General features: G+C 46.0%; 1 protein-coding gene across 4 annotated transcripts in view; it reads left to right on the forward strand.

Annotated features, from left to right (window-relative positions):
* LOC111144194 (leucyl-tRNA synthetase 2, mitochondrial) overlaps window positions 1-21,614 on the forward strand; it is a 149,922-nt gene that overhangs the window by 46,694 nt on the left and 81,614 nt on the right. For all 4 annotated transcript variants that reach the window (XR_002640368.1, XM_022498400.1, XM_022498402.1 and 1 more), the window contains exons 6-7: window positions 4,597-4,686; window positions 16,133-16,276. Coding sequence is in view for 3 of the 4 variants with exons in the window: in XM_022498400.1 (XP_022354108.1) it covers window positions 4,597-4,686; window positions 16,133-16,276 (234 nt within the window). In the remaining variant the exon portion in view is untranslated. The remainder of the gene's footprint in view (window positions 1-4,596; window positions 4,687-16,132; window positions 16,277-21,614) is intronic.

The following is a 21,614-nucleotide window of genomic DNA, read 5'->3' on the forward strand; positions in this document are numbered from 1 at the left end:
GCTTCATTACCCCAGTTTTCTAGATGGGGACACTTGGCTAGGGCCACAAAGCTGACTGATGTGAGGACTTGAACTTGAGTCAGTTGGCCCCATAGTGGAATATCTTTACCGTAGATCATGCTCTCCCCAGAGTTTTCGTGGACTGAGGAGCGTGAGCCTGATGAGGTACCCAGAAGGGGACTGACTGCCCCGATTTCTTCCTTCACAGCCCAGATGCTGTTTCTTTCAGGGATGGTAAAGTTGGCTCATCCTCCTTAGGCTTCATCATGGCCAAATCGGTATGCAGCGGGAACCCCTGGCAAGGCCGGCTCAGCCATGAACTTGAGCGGTCAGTGAGGTCTGAATGGCGGGCTCAAAGGATGATGTGTTGAGCCTCACTTGTGTTCTGAGGGAGCTCACCTTCTGTGTTGGGCTCCATGTTTGGCTGTGAATGTGCAGAATATTTTTAATGTGAAAAACCTGGCATCGTAAAATGTAGAATTGCAGGGTGGAGGGATGGCGCTAGTTGAGATCCCAGATTCATAAATTTAGCCTCTTGACAGCTCGGTTGTGCTTCCTGGAGTTCTGGGGGGTATGAAAGCCGACACCTTCCCATAGATCTCTGTAGCATTCGGCTGAATTGCTGTTGCTCTCAGAGCTATAACTTTGAATTGCTTGGTTTTGTTTTAAAAAACAAGCTGACAGCAACGTGGGCGTTGGCTTATTTGGAAAGCAGGGGACTGAAAAGGGATTTGGAAGACAGTACCCATCCTTGGCTTGATTCCTCTGGTGGTCTCCTGAAGAGGACTTACCAGGTTGGCACTACCCCACAGCTCGTGGACAGCTGTGGGCAATATAGCCACGGACACAGGGCTCCGCCGTGGGGTCACAGGCAGGGCTGGGCCTGGAGGGGGCCGGATCCCAACAGATGCTATTGAAACCCTGAGCCCCGCATCGCATCAGGGCTCCCTGCTCAGTGGGGAACCTGCTTTTCCTTCTCCCTCTGCTGTTCCCCCTGCTTCTGCTCTCTCTCTGACAAATAAATAAAAACCTTTAAAAAAGAAATTAAAAAAATCAAAACCCTTCAAGCAGGATTTCTCCCGTTGACACTAGTGACGTTTGGGGCTAGATAGTTTTCTGGTCTAGGGTCTGTCCTGTGCACTGCGGGGTAGCCCCACCACTATGTAGTGACAGCTGTCTCCTGGCATTACAGATGTGCCAGGGGAGAGGACGTTCTGCATGTTGAGAACCCTTTTCTTAGGGAAAGGAGGGAAGAAGGGCCAATAACATCTTTGTGCGTGCCAACCCCCTTCCCCCACCACCCCTGAAGACCTTTGTCCGCAGGGCTGGGATTTGAGTAAATAGTTCCCCAGACACAGAATTTCTAGTCACTTGATGAAAGTTACAACTTTTAAGCGGGTTAATTCCAGAAAGATATCTTTGCTGGTTTGTACTGAGATGAGGCATTAGAAGACCAGAAATAGCTATTTTGGTTTGGGGGAGTTTTTCAAAGTTAGCAAATCAAGAGAGGTTCCAGGAGGGTTCTGTGACATTTTCAGGGAATGCATTTCTGAGCAGTGTCGACCTGGGACCACATTTGTGGTTCTTGTGGGACTGGCCCCTAGGGAGCCTGGTGAGTGTCTGCTCTGGCATCTCTTCATGGGTGCAGTGGGTGGGACTAAGGGTGCTGGCTGGGCCCTGTGTGCCGCAGATGGGAGGAGATGGGCAGGGGGCCAGGTTCTGTCCTCAGGGCATCCCTTGCTCCCATCCCCTGTCCCCTCCCATCTTACCCCTCCCACTTTCCTCCTCCCACCCCCCCCCCTTCTCTGGGCAGGCCACTGCAGTCTGCAGGCAGGTGAATGAACAGACACAGAAATCAAACCATCAGGAGAAGATAATGGTGCTCAGGGCAGTGGTTTTCAAACTGTGCTCTTTTAGCAGCTGACATTACTTTTTCTTCAAACAATTCATGCAGAAACCGCATGTAAATAAAGTGGGTCAGAGCCACGTTTGAGGCCGGAGTGCAAGGTGGGGACCCACAGTCCTCCATCCCTCACCTCCCCTCACCTCCCCTCGCTTCCGAGGAGAAGGCACTTTGCATTATACGTCTGACTGAAAGTAGGCTAATGCTTGGTTGGGTAACGATCTTTTCCTTTTTCTTTTTTTCCTGACTGGATCTATTTTTTTTTTTTTTTTTCCTATTTTAGGTTAAAGTGGTTTTCAAAACCATAAACCAAGATGGAGATAATAATGCTGTTCCATTGCGGTTTAATTTTTCTTTCAATAGAGAGGCAGATTCAAGGGCTGGGAACAGATACACATACATACATAGAGAATATATGTATTCTAATATAATATATTAGGTACATAGTATATATAACATTACATATTATAGTAATACATAATATAATATAGAATAATTATATAAGTAAATATATAATTAAATGTTATATGTTTAGTATATATTTTGTATATTTATTATAAGATATATAAATAAAATATATAATATACAATATATTATACATTATATTAATTATAACTAAATATATAGAAAAATAGAGAACAGAATTCCCCTCCCCTCCATGTAACGGTTGTCATGATTTTGGTCATATTTGCTTCACTTGTTTCCTTAAACTTATAACAGATGAGAATTTTATACGACATTCACAATAACAAGGTCTGGGAATATTTTTACCCAATTCCCCTTACCCACCCCTCACACACCACTGCCCCCGTTTTCATATTGTGAACCGATGTTATTTGAATTTAATTTGTGAAACCTATGTGAGGGATACCAATTTGATTCAGCATGCAAGCATTCTTCTTTTTTTTTTTAACTTAAAAATTTAATTAGTTAACATATAACAACATACAAGCATATTTATATCCATTTAGATTTCAGGAGCTTCTCAACCTGAGCAAAATGAAACATACAGAGGATAGCTCCTGCCCTGGGTTTTGTTAGAAAATGGGAGTTCTTAATTGGCCTCTCTGGAAAACTGGGGAAAATGAGTTCTGTGGCATCCTGCAAGGGCTGGGGGTGGGCAGGTAGCTGGTAAAGAAGGGATAAGGACATCTCAGAAGGTGAACTTGGGGACGCCTCAGTGGCTCAGTCAAGCTTCTGCCTTCAGCTCAGATCATGATCCTCTCCCGCGTCAGGCTCCCTGCTCCATGGGGTGTCTGCTTCTCCCTCTCCCACTCCCCCTGCTTGTGTTCCCTCTCTTGCTGTCTCTCTCTCTTTCTCTCTCTCTCTGTGTCAAATAAATAAAATCTTCAAAAGAAAAAAAAAGGTGAACTTGGAGGTTTGGGGAAATAAACCCACCCATTGTGTGCTGGTCCCGTTCTTGAGTTGGCAAAGTGTTGGTGCATGACCCCCCTGCAGACCTGGGATCCTGGGACCTCGGAAGCTGTGTCATGGGCCTCTCAGCTCTGGCATTGCGTGGGGCCGGCCCGCTGGGGGACAGCTCCCATGGGAGCCAAGCTGTTAGACTGGCGGGTTTTTCACTACCTGCCTTGCAAAAGGAGGAGTGGAGCCAGTGAGCAAAGTTGAATTCCTTGTTTTCTTGGCGTTTGCTCTGCTGTTTTTACAAAATAGCACGTAAAAGGACCCAAGAATCTTACATAAGAAAAATAGCCCATTGGGGGCCCCAGTTTATCTGACACCTTGCCCAGTTCTTGTCCCACTTGCCCTCCCATCCTGAGTTTCAACTCTGTCTCTTCATTCATTTATCTGAAGAAAGACTGGGTTGTTTGCACTTTTGATAGAAGTATGCCTTATATCCATAGTCTTTTCCACATGGAACCATATAGAATGGTCCCTGCCCTACGATCATTTCGATGTTAGCTGTTTTTTTGAACTTAAGGACCACTCGAGAAGTGTGACATTGTACAGGTTTTATGCTTACTTGACTTTATCAGCTTAGAGATTGGTTCATCGGTAGCTTGTTTTTAAAGATTCTATAGTAAATGTGTTTTCAGGACAGAAAATGTATTTTTGGAACCTTAGATTTAGGCTTGGAAATGCAAGCCAGGTGATTTTCCGCTAAGTTTAAATTTTAATAATGATTTTAATGGGTCTTCCTAACCAGGCAATAGCCTGATTCACCTAATGGAATAAATGGAATATAAATAAGTCTAAAAGAGCTTCCAGGGCCCAGTGACATGTAGAAACACGAGATTTGTTTTCAAATGAGTGTCCTGTGGAAACGGGCAAATACTCCTCTTGAATTTTGTGATTGCTTTCAAAATGAACTACATTTGTGAATTAACATCACGATCCCGAAAATACATGTTGACAAAAATGATAATGCCCAATTTCATATAGTGTCATTCACCTGTTACTTGCATGGCCCGGGGAGAGGTGTGCAGACGACGGTGAGTTTCTGATCATTAAACTGACCGTGGGAAAGGTAGGGGTGGCATTTCAGTAATAGCTTTCTTCCCAGAATGAATTGCTTCTTCCCTCACTTTATGAATTACCAATAGAGGTTGGTAAATATTTTTGCAGTATGGTTGCTTTTTAAAATTGAATCACAAGGCCCATGCATACGTTGGTGGTGGGGTGAGGGGGAATATTTACAGTGGCCTATGAATAATTTTTCCCCCCTTCTTTGGCAGGAAATAACTACATGTTTACCAGATTACTACAAATGGACTCAGTACCTCTTTATTAAACTCTATGAAGCTGGGCTGGCCTATCAGAAGGAGGTAAGTTAAAGTTACCTGCACTGTACAATTTTTTTTAAATCTCAGTCTTATTAGAGCACGTCGTGGTTAACCAAGCTACAAACCCTGCACAGAAGCAGTAGAAATGAACCCTACCTCAAGTTCATGAATTCAGTCATGGCAGACCCAGGAAGTAACTACTGCCTGGCTGAGTTTGGTGCCTCCGGGACAGTCCCAGGGCTTCTGTCACCCTTGAATTCCACCACCAAGTGTGCCCATCCTGACATCAGGGAGGGAGCAGAGGAAGAGAGGAAGTTTCTCTAAGCCCAGGTCTGCTACCTCTGTCAGCTGTGCGCAGCCTGAGTAACTTTACTCCAGGAATCGTGTTTTCTCATCTACTAAATGGGTGGTACCATCTCCCTTGCATGGCCTGGGGGAAGATTTGAGATGCTATTGAAAGAACAGCTCTCACAGCGGCGCCTGGGTGGCTCAGTCAGTTAGGCATCTGCCTTCCGCTCGGGTCATGATCTCAGGGTCCTGGGATCGAGCCCCACATTGGGTTCTCTGCTCAGCGGGGTGTCTCCTTCCCCCTCTGCCACTGTGATCTCTCTTGCTCTCACTCTCTCTCAAATAAATAAATAACATCTTCTTTTAAAAAAAGAAAGAACAGCTATTGTAGTCCCTACATCTAGTGGTCTCCCAAGAAATGGGAAGTGCCTGTTTTGGCAAGGGCTCGGTAATGGTAAATAAGCCTTAGGTGGAGAGAGAGGAGGGAAGGAGTGTCATAGTGTGGCCAGGGTCTGCACTGTCGGGTGTAATAGCCACGAGCAGCGTGTGGTTGTTGTTATTTAAATTTAAAGTAATTCAGATGAAGTAATATGAATAACCCTGGTCCTCAGTTACACCAGCCTCGTTCATGTGCTAGTAAGCTAGCACTGGACAGTGCAGATATGGAACATTTCCATCATAACAGAATAGTGACCTGCCAGCAGCACTGGTCTAGAAAATTCAGAAGTGACAAGTAGAAAATCCATTGCACCTTTATGTTGAAGACATTCTCCTTTGACCAGTGGGATTTAAAGAATTACATTTGCTTTTCTGTGGTGATATCACACGGCTTGGTCTTGCCATGAACAGACTTACATAGTCATTGTGTTTTAAGTTGAAAAATGTTTAGAACCGGGCGCCCAGGCGACTTAGTCAGTTGCCTCAGTCGGTTGAGCTCAGGACCCTTGAGTTGATCCCAGGGTCCTGGGATCAAGCCTCGAGTTAGGCTCCCAGCTCAGCGGGGAGTCTGCTTTTCCCTCTACCCCTCCCCGCCCACCCTGCTCATTCTCTTTCTTTCTCTCAAATAAATAAACAAAATCTTTAAAAGAAAATTATAATCACTGTGGAGACAAATGCCGAGGGCTCGATTTGAATTTCACAATAAAACCAAAATTTCACAAAAACCAAAAACCTTGACAACACAAAAATCATATGGCTGATCAAAATTAGAGGGTGAAATTGGGGAAGAAAAGAAGAAGCGTGAGGCGATCCCTTTACCTTTCATAACAACGCGGCAGAGATGAAGAACTAGAGGGGTACGTCTGTTTTGTTTTAATAGTTAGAAAGGTAGCCATTAAAGCTCAAGGTAAGAAAGACCCCAAAAACTAGAAGAGGGGTTAAGGGTGGAAGGAGTGCTGTATAATCAGGCTGAGTATCTCCTGTTCCATGGCAGAAGGTCAGTACAACTGTCTAAAGGTAATATGCCAAAATCAAATTGTGATTTACTAAAGTTACAGTGGTAAACACCAGGAGAACAGGCAGAAGCTGCTTCAGGTGGAGGCATATTTTAATAACCATTCCAGATTATTTATGCATGATGCATGTTCTTTCTTGATACTACACCAAAACTCAGCAAGTGGTGGTTTTTCAAAGTTAGTTGCGGTAGTAAATCTGAAACATCAATGAACTTTCATACTCTGCTACATTGAAATGCATTGGTCTGTCTTACACTTTGAATGGATTTTTTTTTTTTTTTTTTTTTTTTTTTTTTACCCATGCCTCATCTTGTAACATCGTGCATCGGTCCCTTGGAAAATCCCCGTCTAGTGAGTTATGCAAATCTTCCAAATGTTGCCATATTTCATCTCAGAATACCATCAGAAGAGTTTTTAAGTGGTGGGAAGCTGTGAAGTTCATGGTGGGCGGATGCAAGTTTTTTAAAATTCTGGTATTTTTTTCACTTCAAAGTTCAAATTTCATCAGTAACAACAGAAACCATCAGTTGTTTCCCTCAGAGCAGCGGACTCACATCGTTTATTTCTGCGAACATGTTTGCCACGTTCCTGAGTCTCAATCACCATAGTCGATCATCAGTCATTCTTTCACATAAAATCATAGTTACATGAAAAAACTAAAAATAAAAAAAGCTGGCCAATCCACTCACCACTCAGATAGTCCCGTTTGTGCTTTCTCTCGAGACAACTGTCCCAGTATGGCAACACGTAGGCCTACGTCCCATTTCATCACAGAAAATACGACGAGGATGTGTGCTCAAGTGTTAAGACGTAAGCACACAAACACATTTTATTGCCTCATCAAGCACATTATCAGTGAAGCTGACCTTTTTTTCCCCCTTTCTCCCGGGAGTGCAGAGTGGTCAAGAATCCAGTGACCCCTCGTAGGGTCCGGCGCCACCGCCTTGCTTCATGCTGAGGGATGATGGTCTCACCCACCATCACTTTTGTACCCTCGGTGCAGATGTGAACACAAGGAAAAAGGCCAACAACGTCTTATTATTATAATGAAGAGTTTTGACCTGCAGACCCCTTGAAAGGGCCTCAGGGAACCCCAGAGGTCACACTTTGAGAACCACTGTACAAAGTAATTAACACCTACCCCTGTGCCCTGCTCCCGTCTTTAAATTAAGAATATTAATATGTGGGTTATTTAAAATATATTGCTGTTGAGTTGATTTTATTTTTTCGGAGGAAGACCCGAGTCCCCATTAGCATTTGGGGGTGAATTAATTGAGAATTTTGTGGAACTGGAGCATACCGATGTCCCACTCCTGTAGACCTCCCTGGGTCAGTTTAATTTCTTAAAACACCATAGCTGTGCCGGGGCCCAGAGCCCCCTCAGGTGGGCAGTGGTGAGAGACCAGAAGAACATCTGTCTGGAGTTCCTGCCCGTAGTAGACCTTTTTGTATTGTTAAAGTGTAGTTTCCAAAAGTTACAAACCTGGTTCCCGCCCAGATACAAAATGAACATGCATCAGAGGTTTTATCCAACTTATCGTTAGTGGGGAAACCAGTCATAGGTTAAGACTGGTTCAAATTGAGATTTTGAGAACGGAGATTTATAGAGTCAGAGGAACACTGAAATGAACCTGCTAATAGAGTCCAAGCCACCTAATGTCCTACAAGGCAGTAAGCCTAACTTTGGGAGCATCCTTCACTATGAAATAAATCACGTGCATTTTCACTGGATGGGAGCTGTTGGCATTATTCTCAGACAGAAACGATTTGCACTGGGATGAGTTTTCTTTAAGTTAAGCTCTCCCCTTGCACCCGGGCTGGATTGTAAAACAACTTAAATCCTAGTAAATAAAAAGTCAAACCAAGGTACCAGCCTCTAGAAAATCAGATCATCCCTGGGGGATATGGGCCTGCTAGACCACCCCAGCCTACATGGAAAGGATACTACTTCCTGGTCCCTTTTGTCTATTTCTGAGATCTGACTAATTTTTCTTAAAAGCATTATTCAGCAGTTTGAAGGAAAAGGGTAGGAAGGGAATGAGTGGAAAATTATCAACAGATTTCGGCGCTGATCTGGCGGCCCAACAGGCTCATTTCCAGAAGAGCAGCCCTGGCTCCAGTAATTATATTCAGAAGGGGCTTCCACACTGGCATCACCCATGGGTCCAGGCAGAGGGAGGGAGATAGCAGGAGCTATGTTATGTTTCCCAGGTGACAGGATGACCTCAGATCCAAGTGAGACAGGAAAGCGGAGGGTGCCCTGCAGGTAAACCACAGGGAAGGGTAAACGGTTGGTGGAACAGCGTAAGCAGGTGTCTTGGGTTATCCAACGTTCCCTCGCCACAGTGGTGTGGTTACTGTTTATTTTCTATGCTTCTGCCTCTCCCTCTGCCTGCTCCTCCCCTGCTTGTGCTCTTTGCTCGCTCTCTCTCTCTCTCTCTCTCCCCCTCTCTGGCAAATAAATAAATCAATAAAATCTTCAAAAAAATTAAAATTTTATATGCATGAGATGTTGAAATGATGGGGCACATTGACTTAATAGCGTAAGCATTTCTGGCACGGAGCCCTTGCGTGTGCTGTGTAATATTCCTTCACTGGATTTTATTCTTTGTAGCTATTTATTTTCTGTTTCAACTGAATTTTTGAATACATTGAAGATTTATGGTAGTATTCCTATACATAGGACACTTGCTTCTCTGTCTCCGCCCTTGGGTTTTTTCCCAGTACCTCTAACAGCACGTCAAAGATAGGAAACTGAACCTTGTCACTCTTGGGTTGGATCCAAAGCCAATCACACGCGGCATCTTAGGAGCTAAGTAACTTTTTTAAAGACAGAAGGGATTCTGGGAGAGGGTCTCATGGCATGGACACAGCCTCCTGCTGGCTCCAGATGTCTCTCTCCTCCTCACCTCGCACCCCCCCCCCCAACTGCATCCCCTTGGGGAACACAATTCAGTTTCCTCCACTGACAGCTTCTCTCTTAGAAACAACTTGTATTCATTTCCTATTGTTGCTGCTGTAACAAATGACCACAAACGGGGTATTCTAAAAACAACACAAGTTGATCATCTTACAGTTCGGAGGTCAGAAGTCCATGAAATGGGTCTCCCTGGGATAAAAAGATGCCAGTAGGGCTGCCTTCCTTCTGGAGACTCTAGAGGAGAATGGGTTTGCTTGCCTTTTCCAGCTTCTGGAAACTGCCTGCTTTCCTTGACTTTTGACCCCACTTCCCTCTCCCACCCTCAGTCTTCAAAGCCAGAGCCTAGGATCGTGCATCCACTGTCTCACCTCCTTCTGACTCCCCTGCCTCCCCCTTTCTCTTCGAAGAGTCTTTGACATGACTTTGGGCCCACCTGGATAATCCAGGCTGATCTCTCCAATCTGGAGATCCTTCATTTGATCATATCGTCCAAGACCCTTTCGCCATGTAGGGAACATATTCACCAGTTTCAGGGACCCGGATGTGGACATCTTTGGGGTGTGATTGTTCTGCCTGCCATAAGCCTCTTCTCCCTGATTCCCTGAGGATTAACCAGATCGGTGCTTTTGAAGAACGTGGTGTGCCTGGCACACAGTTGGTGCTCAATAAATGCCTGCCTGAGCATGCCCGTGGAGTTACCTGGAGGCGTGGTTCGTTGAAATTGGAAAAAAAACTCCTAAAGCTTCCTGGCTAATTCTAAGGCACCCCATCCACAGCCAGGTATTAGGGAAGAATAAGGTAGCTTGTTCTCTGGATTTTAGAAAGATAGTGGTTTTGCTGCTAGTTGTTGCCTGAAAGGTGTTTGGTGTATTAATTTTTTTGGAGTCCGCCCAGCCGTGATCTTAAGAAAAAAATCCCAGGGGCGCCTGGGTGGCTCAGTGGGTTAAAGCCTCTGCCTTCAGATCAGGTCATGGTCCCAGGCTCCTGGGATCGAGCCCCGTATCGCCCCGCATCGGTGTCTCTGCTCAGCAGGGAGCCTGCTTCCTCCTCTCTCTCTGCCTGCTTCTCTGCCTACTTCTGATCTCCATCTGTCAAATAAATAAAATCTTAAAAAAAAAAAAAAAAGGAAAGAAAGAAAGAAATCCCAAATAGAAGGCAGAAGTGCACACTTGGTATGTTTGAAGATCTGCGTTAGCCCTGTGCAAGGTATTATATTTCATGTAGGTCTCCTTTTTATTGGGTAGCTATTTCCAGATTGGCTTTAAAACATACAACGAATCAATGTCAGTTGGTATTCCGCTCACATGGTTTATTGCAAAATACAAACTTTTGAAATTAACATCAGGAAGTTAACTGACTCTAGAAAGACTGCAGGTAACATTCTCTGCGAAGCAATTTAAGCCAAAAATAACCCACCTATTAATAATGCCTTTCCTCTAACAGCATTGTCATAACTTTTTTTGAAATAGGAGATAGCCTTAACCCTTAAATTCAGTTCTGGCATAAGCTGTCTAAATGAACTTACATTTGGGGAGAGTATTTTAGCAAAGCATTACCAAACATAGCTGGAGTGTGGAAGTCTTTTGTCCGTGACTAGTGCTGTCCATCAAAATGCTTTCCTTTGCAAATGGCATCTCTTCTTGCTCCCACGAAACAAAAAATATTTTCAGCCAAAACTATGGCTATAAAGACGTACACTTGGCAGAACGTTAATTTCACCGCTCTGGTTTAAAAAAAAAAAAAAAAAACAAAATGACAGAGAGGTAGTTCATGGGGAGGGTGCCGTGTTATACTTGAGCATTAGGAATTGTGGAAGCCACCCAATCTGTGAGTTTGCCTTTGGGCTCCTGCAGGATTTCAGAGACAGCTGGGGACGGAGCTAATGTGCTCACCCCAGTGAGCCAGGTTTGCAGCATCCGGGAGCAGGGAGCGGGCAGGGACCACACAGGGTGCGCACACCCGCAGCCTCTCCCGCTCTGCTCCCTGGTGGCGACGGAAGGCAGTAGCAGTAAATAACCAGTCGCCTTGGAAACCCTCCCCTTCGGACTCAAGTCTAAACTCAGGCCCATCCAGGGTGGAAGGGAGCAAGATGGATTTTGAGAGTTTGATTTTTTAATAAGGTCTATGTGGTGTTCCTTAATGGGGCATGGTTTTGTCGGGAAAATAGCTAGTGGACCTTGAGAAAATCAGTACCCTAAAGCATCCTTCTGGAACCCGCAGCTGCCTCACAGAATACTCAGGAAATTGTAGGAGAGCCTGAGGAGATAGCAGCAAGGAAAACGATGGAGAGTAGCCCGAGGCCTGAGGAGGGAGGCGTTGGCCAGGAGACGAGAGCATGGCAATGGAAGGTGTGATCTAGAAGGGACCAGTGCCCTATATGAAGGATGGGGCCCAGGGAAGGAAGGGGAAGGAAGACCCACATGAAAGGGGAGGCTGAGATGAAGCAGGAGGTCTGGAACAGGAGGCTCACTGGGCCAGTCGGTGCCACACAGCTGCTGTGTCACAGAGAGAATTGATAAATGAGAATTCGAGAGGAAAACACCCTGAGAATCCCCAGTGGTCCCGTAGTCGCCCACACCTCTGAGAACCTACAGTCCAAGAAGGGAAGCGGGGAGGGGGCAGAAATGATGGGACACCCACCTCGTGGCCATGGCTGATTGGGGTTTATGAGTGTGTCATGGGGCGCATTTCTGAAAGGCTTTCTGAAAGCGTCCCATGAATCACTCAAACAAACAAAAAATACAGATGTTGGTATTTAACCCTTGATCCACTGGGGAAATTCTCTTATTTGGAACAGCTCCTTCTGTGATGTTGCCAGATAACTTATGTGAGTGAAGCAGTGGGCAGAACCTCATGGAGTTCTGTGTGTTTGCAGGTGTTTTCATGGTTTCATGGATCGATTTAATCAGTGATTTATGGTTGGTTTCGAAATACCAACACAGGCTGTGTTTTACCAATGAGCCTAGTTTACTGTAAGGGAGCACGGAAGTGGCTCTAGTAGGTGTTGGCAAACAAAGGTCAATCAGGAAAGGAAAAGACGTGACCGTAGTCAGTGACGTTGTCCAGAAACGATATTAAATGTAGCAAGACTGTGCTTGAGTAGGAGTCAGGGTGTCTGTCAAAGTCAGTGTTCAAGACATAAAAATCCAGGAATGCCGGATAAGAGAAGACCCTGGTTTCAAGGGAGGTTGCATGGTAGAGACTTTCATAAGAATGGAGACCTGAGAAAAGGGATTTGGGAAGCAGGTCCTGGGGGCCTCGCGAGGCTGCACATGCTACATAGCCAGAACCTCAGTGGCCCTGTATTTGGCACACCCCCTGGATTAACCCCCTGCAGAGAGGCTGCACTTGAACCCAGCAGGTCTGGGGATGGGCTGGATTGTAGTCCTGGGAAGAAAAGCCAGTGGTTTCTCCCAGCTGATGCATCTTTGATTTGAGATGCTATTTCCTTTGGTCTTTTTCTCTCCCCGACCAAGACTTTCAGTGGGGGTGGGGGGTGCAAAATTGGTTTTGTGTTTTGCTTTTATTTGTCTTTCGTTCAATGCCAGGATTTTATTATAACGTATAAACCTCTTTGGAGCACAGCTCCCTCATTGTATTTTGTAACCTGGAGCCTGCGAGATGCCAGGCTGTGCTGGAAATGTTGATAAGAAAATAAAGTCCTATTTGTTTTTGTAATCTGCAGTGCTGTTTGTTTCTCCCATATCCTCAAAGGTCTGTCTGTCATCCGTCCGTCTGTCTTTCTTTCTTTCTTCCTTCCTTCCTTTCTTTCTTTCTCCTCTATTTTATACAGTTTTAGTTGTACATCTTTTTTGGGGGGATGGGGGCTCTTGAAAGACCTGTCAGTGTTCCTAAATAATACTTGGCCCTTTCATTTTCTCTTTTATTCTTTCTTTCTTTCTTTTTTTTTTTTTTTAAAGATTTTATTTATTTATTTGACACAGAGAGAGAGATCACAAGCAGGCAGAGAGGCAGGCAGAGAGAGAGGGGAAGCGGACTCCCTGCTGAGCAGAGAGTCCAATGCAGGACTTGATCCCAGGACCCTGAGACCATGACCTGAGCCGAAGGCAGAGGCTTAACCCACTTAACCCAGGCGCGCCTATTTTATTTTTTTAAAAGATTTATCTATTTAAGAGGGGGGGGGGATATAATGAGTGGGGGAGGAGCAGAGGGAGAGAGGGAGTTCTCATGCACACTCCCGCTTCAAAGTTCAAAGCCCTATCCTGAGATCATGACCTGAGCCTAAACCAAGAGTCAACGCTCAACCAGCTGAGCCACCTAGACCCCCTTATCTTTTCATTTGAAGTGGTACCCCTCCCTGTAACCCCTAATCCAGGCAATGATAGTAGAGAAGTGAGTCATCCTTAGTTTATTAACCTGACATTTTTAGATTTGGAGAGAGATTAGAGCTAGAGAAAGAGAGCGAACTCAAGCAGGGGGAGCACAGGCAGAGGGAGAGGGAGAAGCAGGCTCCCTGCTGAGCAAGGAGTTCGATGTGGGACTCAATCCCAGAACCCTGGGATCATGACCGGAGCTGAAGGCAGCTGCCCAACCCACTGAGCCACCCAGGTGCCCCACATCTAGGATACATTTGTCTTAGATTTTGTCTCTCTGTATTTATGGATTCAAGGTTTTCAGGGACTGTGGAACAAGAGGGAAAAGATCATTCAGTGCAGACCTCGCCCACCCCTTGCCCCGCCTCTGTGCTTTGCAGGCTTCCGTTTTTCAGTGGCTACACTAGGTTTTAGTTGTAAAACTAACCCACAGATGGGTTAGTCTGTCTTCCACTCCTAGTTTTTAGATGTGTCTCTAGATCAGTCATGGTCTTGGCAGGAAATAAAGAACACACCCGAAAGCAGTTACTGAAGAAAATGTGATGAAAAGACTGATTCTGTACAGAGTTTAGGGAAACCCACAAGCAGTGGTCAGGCACCTGGCACTGGCCACAGAAGGAGGCCTTTGCCAGCCTAGTCTGAAGGAACCATTGTTGGAACTGGGAGAAGCGGAAGCAGAGGCCTGTGTGATAGAGGCTGCATTGCTTTTGGGACCACCAGACACCACCTGACCGGGAGGATGCCAAGGTGCCTCTCACTGTTAAGTGCAGGAGTAGGGCAGGTGGCCCAGTGAGCGCAGGTGTAGAGAACAGCTTCCTGAGGTGCAGACCCGGGTGGAAAGAGGATTTGGAGGGGCCCCTGGGGGGAGGGGCAGAGGGAGAGAGAGAATCTTCAAGCAGACTCTCCGCTGAGCACAGAGCCCAACCTGGGGCTTGATCCCATGACCCCAAGATAAGGATGTGAGCTGAAATAAAGATTCGGCCACTCAACTGACTGAGCCACCCAGGCGCCTCTTATTTAAAAACTTCTTGTAGAAATAGCGAGTATCAAGTTAGAATATTTCAGTGCCTGGACATATCTTCTTTGGATTCATTGTATTCATTTGTATTCATTGACACCTTTGTTCTAAGTTTTACCTTAATGTCATAGAATGAACATCAACAGCAAACCTACTTTTTTCAGTGACAACAGAAATGAATGAGAATTCTGCACAGAAGCTTCATGATGGTTAAGACCATTATGGTTCAGTCAGTCGGACGCATCCATGGGGCTAGATTTCAGAATATTGCTGCCTTTCGGGGGCAGATACTGATTTGGGAGAAGTCACCACAGAAGTTTCTGGCATGCTGGGAATGTTCCGTACCTTGATAATGAGCAATGATAAAAACTCGTTCAGTCGTACACTTCTGATTGATCCACGTGGATCCAGAGATCCACTCTCTGTATGTTCTACCTTAATTTAAAAGGAGTTTTTAGGGGCTCCTGGGTGGCTCAGTCGATTAAGCTTCCGACTCTTGATTTGCTGACCTTTCAACACATTCAGTGATCTTGCAGTGGTGAGATCGAGCCCCGTGTCGGGCTCCACGCTCAACTGGGAGTCTGCTTGAGATCCTGCCTCTGCAGAATCCTCTGCCTCCCCACCCCCACACTCATGCACTCTCTCTCTCTCTCTCTCTCAAATCAATCAGTCAATCTTAAAAAACAAAACAAAAACAGCAGTTTTTACAAGGGGCAAAATTTTTATAGTTTCCAGAGACCTGAGTTCCTGCCCATACTCTCACTTCCTGACTGTGTGACCTTAGACAAGTTATCTAATCTATTCCTCAACTTCCCCATCTGTAACATTGGGGTAGTAATATTCTTACCTCCACTGTCTGGCCGATGAACTCACAAGCGTGGGTAGCGTGCTACATGAGGGGCAAGTCTTTTGCTAACACCACAAGGCTCTCTGGCCCCAGGAGTAAGTCTGATAGTAATTCTTGCTACAAGTAATAGTAATAATATAATATTCTTATCTCTTCAGAAGGGCCAACCTTAGCACAGCATCTGGTGTGTGGTAATCACTCGATACATGTTAGCTATTTATATTCAAATAAATATATTTGTTTTCACTAAAATAACCTGATTCTGCTAAGTTTCAGGTACCATTTTTTTTTTTCTTTTCCTCTATTTACTAAAATCCCTAATCCTGCAGGTTCATCCTCTCACACCAGAAGATACCAAACTTATTTAGGCATGTGCTCACGGGCTCCCTCCCAATCCTGCTCAAAGGTGAAAACGCGGAGGTAGTTCTTGTATTCTGGTTTTTTTTGTTGTTGTTGTTCAACAACGTGCTAGTGGTTTCCTTCCCGACGGTCCTCCCAAGGAGATGCGCTCAAGTCTCAGGGCAGATATCCTGCTCTTGCTGACTCGCACACATGCAAGGAGCCTCAAGGTGACCCTATTCCGTACGCTCACCAGACGGCATCGTTTTGTTCTATGAACTTTAACAGGCCTTGGTTAACTGGGACCCGGTGGACCAAACGGTGCTTGCCAATGAGCAGGTGGATGAACACGGCTGTTCGTGGCGTTCTGGAGCAAAGGTGGAGCAGAAGTACCTCCGACAGTGGTTTATTAAGACAACTGCTTATGCAAAGGTGAGTGTCCACCCGGTGGTCCCCCCTCCCCAATAATGCTGTCTGTGCTGGGAGGCAACACCAAGGTCTTCTGGGTATTGGTGAGCCTCCTGTTGGGAATAAACTCTACGAAGGGCTCTTGGAGCCATGGGTGTGTAGACTGGGAGCACGTGAGCCTCAGGGTCACTCACGGCGAGGGTGATGGGTTTGGGTGTTTTAGAGGTAAGTCAAGAATGGCACCTGGGGGTCATTGTTGGACGTTGCTTGCTGACCTTCCAACACACTCAGTCATTGTGCTGCCATAGAGGCCAAACAATGTTCAGTTTTATTTGCAGTTATATCAGCAATAAAGCTAGAAAGGAAAAATATATCTTCCTCTGTATAGTACTAGGAAAACCTCCAGCAAGAGAGTAGGACATTTCAGAGGGTCCAGAGAAGGCCATCTAAAAGGAGCGAAGAGGGGCACCTCGGTGGCTCAGTCTGTTAAGCCTCTGCCTTTAGCTCAGGTCATGATCTTAGGGTTCTGAGATCGAGCCCCGCATCGGGCTCCTTGCTCAGTGGGGAGTCTGCTTCTCCCTCTCCCAGTGCCCCTCCACTTGTGTGCGTGCTCTATCTTAAATAAACAAATAAATAAAATCTTATTAAAAAATAAAATAAAATATGGAGCGCCTGGGTGGCTCAGTGGGTTAAAGACTGGGTCATGATCTCAGGGTCCTGGGATCAAGCTCCGCATCGGGCTCTCTGCTCGGCGGGGAGCCTGCTTCCTCTCTCTCTCTCTCTCTGCCTGTGTCTCTGCCTACTTGTGATCTCTGTCAAATAAATAAAAAATAAAATCTTCAGAAAAATAAAATAAATAAAATAGAATAGAAGGAGTGACAGGTTGGTCTGTCTCCATGGAGGAAGACCAGAGTGAAAAGGAACTAAACCAGGATCCAAAGCTCTGATTCTAATTCTTTTGTCCCGATTAATAGTGTAAACTGGGATGAGTCAGGAGGCTCAGTTTTCTCATCAGTAAAAGGAGAGGGTGGGACCAAGTGGTTCTTAAGGTAGCTTCTGGCTCTTTCTGTGTTCAGGGATTGAAGGCAAAGCCAGCCGTTGAAAGAGGGGGCTTGCTTATTAAATCACCAATAGCCTGAGCAGCAGAATGCCTTCTGGATATGCCAGAACCACTCTCTGCCAAATGTCCTCCGGCCTTACCAAGTTTCGGGGTATGGAATTGAGGGACGTGGCTGGAGCCAACCAGGGACACTTCCCATGGCAGTTTGATGAGCCCCATAATTTTTCACTTAGGAGTGGACATAAACAGGACATGAGAGGATAAGGACATCTTGAAAGGCCAGTGACTGCGGGGGTAGTTCTCCCCCCACGGTAGTTCTCCCCCCGCAGCAGTCACCGTAAGGATAGTTAAACCCAGCCGTAGTAGCCCCTGGGGTGCTCTGTCGGAGAGACGGTAGTCTGCTGAAAATGGACTTTGGGTCCGATCCAACACTGTACTTCTTATATGCCAAGAAAGCACAAAGTTATAAATAACCACTGATCACGACAAAACTTGGCTGAATTAGAACCACCACACAGCAGCTCACAATACCAGTGCCATATGGGTATATGACCTCCAGTTTTCTCACTCAAAAGACAGGTCTTCAATGAGGCACTTTTCCCATGATAACTTCCTCAGAATGTAGCAGAGGAGAGCATATGGATTTGGAACTTGTTACCACAGTGCCTTGCTCCCTTGAAGCACACGGTTGCATTGAGAGACTGATTGAGAAAAATGAAGCTGAAGACACTGTTCCCGTAACATCCCAGGCAGTGGGAGCCCCAATCTGCTGACAGTTGGGGTCCATTGCATTACTGGTTGGGGGGGAAGCCAGGTCACCCCCAGATGACTCTGTAGTAGGCATTGTGGGAAAGGCCATGTCATTAGCTCTTTCTTTCTTTTTTTTTTTTTTTTTTTGACCTCTGCCTCCAGTTGGAGATGTTATAACCTAACTGAGGGACATTATTCTTTAAATTGTCAGCTGTGAATTTTCAGCTGTTCAGCAGAAATTGTTAGTTACCATGGTGATTCCCCTGGTTCCTGCTGAACTCCTGTGCAGATTTATTGAAAAAGCTGTCTTTGGAGGTCAGCACTTGGTTTGCCCTGAAAATCAAGAGAAGAGAGAGTGGTGTGGGATTGGTGGGGTGAGCAGAAATCTACATTCACTGCAGGTCCTCAGCCGAGGGCTGCACAGGCACAAAAGCAAGACTCCAGAAGGCCTAACAGAACATGATCATAAAGAGACTGAGAGGAGTTCAGATTCCAGAGGACTGCAGAGTGCTCAGAGATCTTGGAGTTAGGGCCCAACCAGAAGTATACAATTGAGACCCCCAAAAGGCCATATGTTAGAAGTGTGGATGACACCCGAGGACCAAAGACAAAATCAAAATACCCAGCTTAATAAAAAGTAAAAACCTGACGGTTTTGAAAGGAACTTTCGGAACCAAATGTAGTACTTTTAAAGGGAGACGACATCATCCACACTCTACATGGCTGGTTTTTATGCATATGCCCCACATACAATTAAAGAAGTACTAGACTTGCAAAAAATTGGGAAATTGTGGCCGGTAATCAAGAGAAGATAAGGGAGAGGGGGCAGCCCTTGAGCCCAGTAGAACTAGATCCTGAGATGACCCAGATGTTAGAATTAGGAGGTAAAGCCAGAGACATCAGTTCTATAAATGGTCTGGGACTTAAAGGAAAAAATGGTCATGATGAGTGAACAGATGGTGAATCTCAGAAGAGAGAAGGAAACTATTTAAAAAAAAAAAGAAGAAGAAGAAGAACTGGAAATCTAGAACAGAAAACTACAATATCTGAAATAGAAAATCACTGTTTGGGCTGCAAAGTGATGAGAAGGGTTGAGGAAGGCCATAAAGTTGGAGGAGAGCACCTTCGTCTAGGGGCTGTCGTGTGTGGTGGCCCCAAAATAGAAATGTATATGGTGATTTTGAGAAGCTGAAAGAATGACAATACAACTGAAACAGAGAGCCAAGAGGAGAGATTCAGTAGGGCTGGAGAAGCTGGAGGTTGGGGTGGCCAGATCAGGCAAGGCCTTTTAGTTCTTAAGGAATCTGGACTTTATCATGGGGGGCATGGGAAGCCATGGAAGGACTCCAAGAGAGGGGATGACACAGTCAGATTTGTGGTTTTTGTTTTTGTTTTTAAGATTTTATTTATTTATTTATCTATCTATTTGTTTGTTTGTTTGTTTGTTTGAGAGAGAGAGTTCACAAGCAGGGAGAGTGGAAGAGGGAGAACCAGGCTCCCAGCTGAGCAGAGAGCCCGATGTGGGACTCGATCCGAGGACCCCCAGATCATGACCTGAGCTAAAGGCAGTCGCCTAACCAACGGAGCCACCCAGGTGCCCCAGATTTGTGTTTTTATAAATTCACTGTGGAAAGAGCAAGTGTGGATGCAAAGACGAGTTAAGAGGCTATTGGAGTAATCCGGGCATGCGTACCTTCGACGAGGTGGGAGGAGTGGGGAGAGATGGGCAGGTTAGGAAAATACGCAGATGGTGAAATTTGTAGCACTTGAGATCTATTGGATGAGAGTGTGTAGGGGATGGTGTTATTAAGGACCCTGACTTAGACACTAAGTGGATGATTAAGCTGCTGATTGCCATAGAGAGCCCTAAAAGGGGCATATTCCTGACCCTTCTGAGTATGCAGTGGCTGTGAGGCTGTTGCGTAGAGATGTGTCAATAATAGGCACTTGGATAAATGGGGTTGAAACTTCCAAGATCAAATGACATAAGGCATCTACTTTATAACCTGGTATGATAGAAATAGTGTTGAATCAGGGAGGATGTCCTGCTTTAGAGAGAAGGATCAGTTAGTAATACTTTCGGCTGTAAGTAGCTGAAAACCTGAGTTAATGGTGGCTTAAACAAATGGGGGTGGATTTTTCCCACAAAGGAAGACCCAAGTTGATGGGACTGAACCAGAATCAGGCTCTGAATTGGCATCTAGGTGGTTCTCTCCGCCATTCCTTCCTGTCACCTCATGGTTGCAAGATGACTGCTGCAGTTCCAGACATCACATTTCCATTCAAGAGAAAGAAACAGAACGGGCCGTGTGAGCAACTGTTTCTGTTATTATCCGGAAAGCAAGGACTTTCCTGCAAATCCCCCCAGAAATTCCACTGATGTTCTCTTGGCCCCAGTTAGGTCATGTGACTATTCCCCAGCTTCAAGGGAGACGAGGAAAGCAGGCTTGGGCTTTTTAGCTTCTGTAGCCAAGCTGTTAAGCTGTTTGAGGGAAGGGGATGGCCAGTGGGCTGTGCCCACCACAGTCCTCTTTAGAGCTTTGTGTCCGCATCTGGTTTTGCTGCTCTGGGGGCTGCCTCTGTGACACAGGGCTGGCAGTCCGCTGGGGGGCGTGGCTCTGGAAAGGCCCTCCTTTCCGTCACTTACCTTCCCGATGCAGAAAGATGATGCCCGATGCAAAAATCACAGGGAACCCTGAAATGCAAAAATCCTTTATTAAGCCTGTTCTGTGATGTTATTGGATTTTTCTCCCCCTCCCCCTTCCCCCTGCCAGTCTCGCCAGGACTGCTTGCTTTGTAAAATGTGAAGAAAACTTGGAGTGGGAGTATCTGAAGCACATGAATTCGTCTTGGCAGGGATGTGTGGGAGCTATCTGGTGGGCAGCACGGCGAGGTGAGAACCGGGGGAAGAGCAGGGATTGCAGACCTCCGCACACAAAGCAAAAGAGATTCAGGGTCTGATGGAGCGAGCGCCTCAGTACCTGCCAGCAGGGTGACAGCTGGAAGGCGAGACAAATAGAGTCGGCTTCCCATTTGAACTTTTCTAATAGATCCGTGGTTTTGATTTCTGCCGCTGCCTCCCACAGGCCCTCAGACGCCGGGCAGTGTCCATAGACTCCTCTATGGCCTGGTGGCGCTTAGCCAGCCGCCGCGTCAGATCGGTGGGTCTGCTATCCCAGTCTTCGGGAATTTCCCAGTAGCTGCTAGAATAGCAAGAAAGTCCACCCCCCCCTCCCATTTCATGCCTGCTTGCCTCTGAGCCGATCAGTGCTCTGGCGTTTACAGACGCCGTCTCATTTGACCCTCGCCTTTTTCCCTGGAGGGCCGGTGTGCCTGGTAGCCCCATTTTACAGACAAGGAAACTGAGGCTCACACTGGTAGTAAGTAATAGCCCTGGGACTCAGATCCAGGTTCTTGGGCGCGTACCCAGCAGTCCGTACCCTGTCTCAGGGAGCGTGAATCCGTTCATTCTTTCCCCAGATGTTACCAAGCGCCCTGCCAGACTTGGGCCAGGTGCTAGCAGGGAGCAAGGAGGCTGGTCAGGGGGGGACG

This window comes from Enhydra lutris, unplaced genomic scaffold (assembly GCF_002288905.1).
Source record: "Enhydra lutris kenyoni isolate GAN:26980312 unplaced genomic scaffold, ASM228890v2 scaffoldscaffold10, whole genome shotgun sequence".
Lineage (NCBI taxonomy): Eukaryota > Metazoa > Chordata > Mammalia > Carnivora > Mustelidae > Enhydra > Enhydra lutris.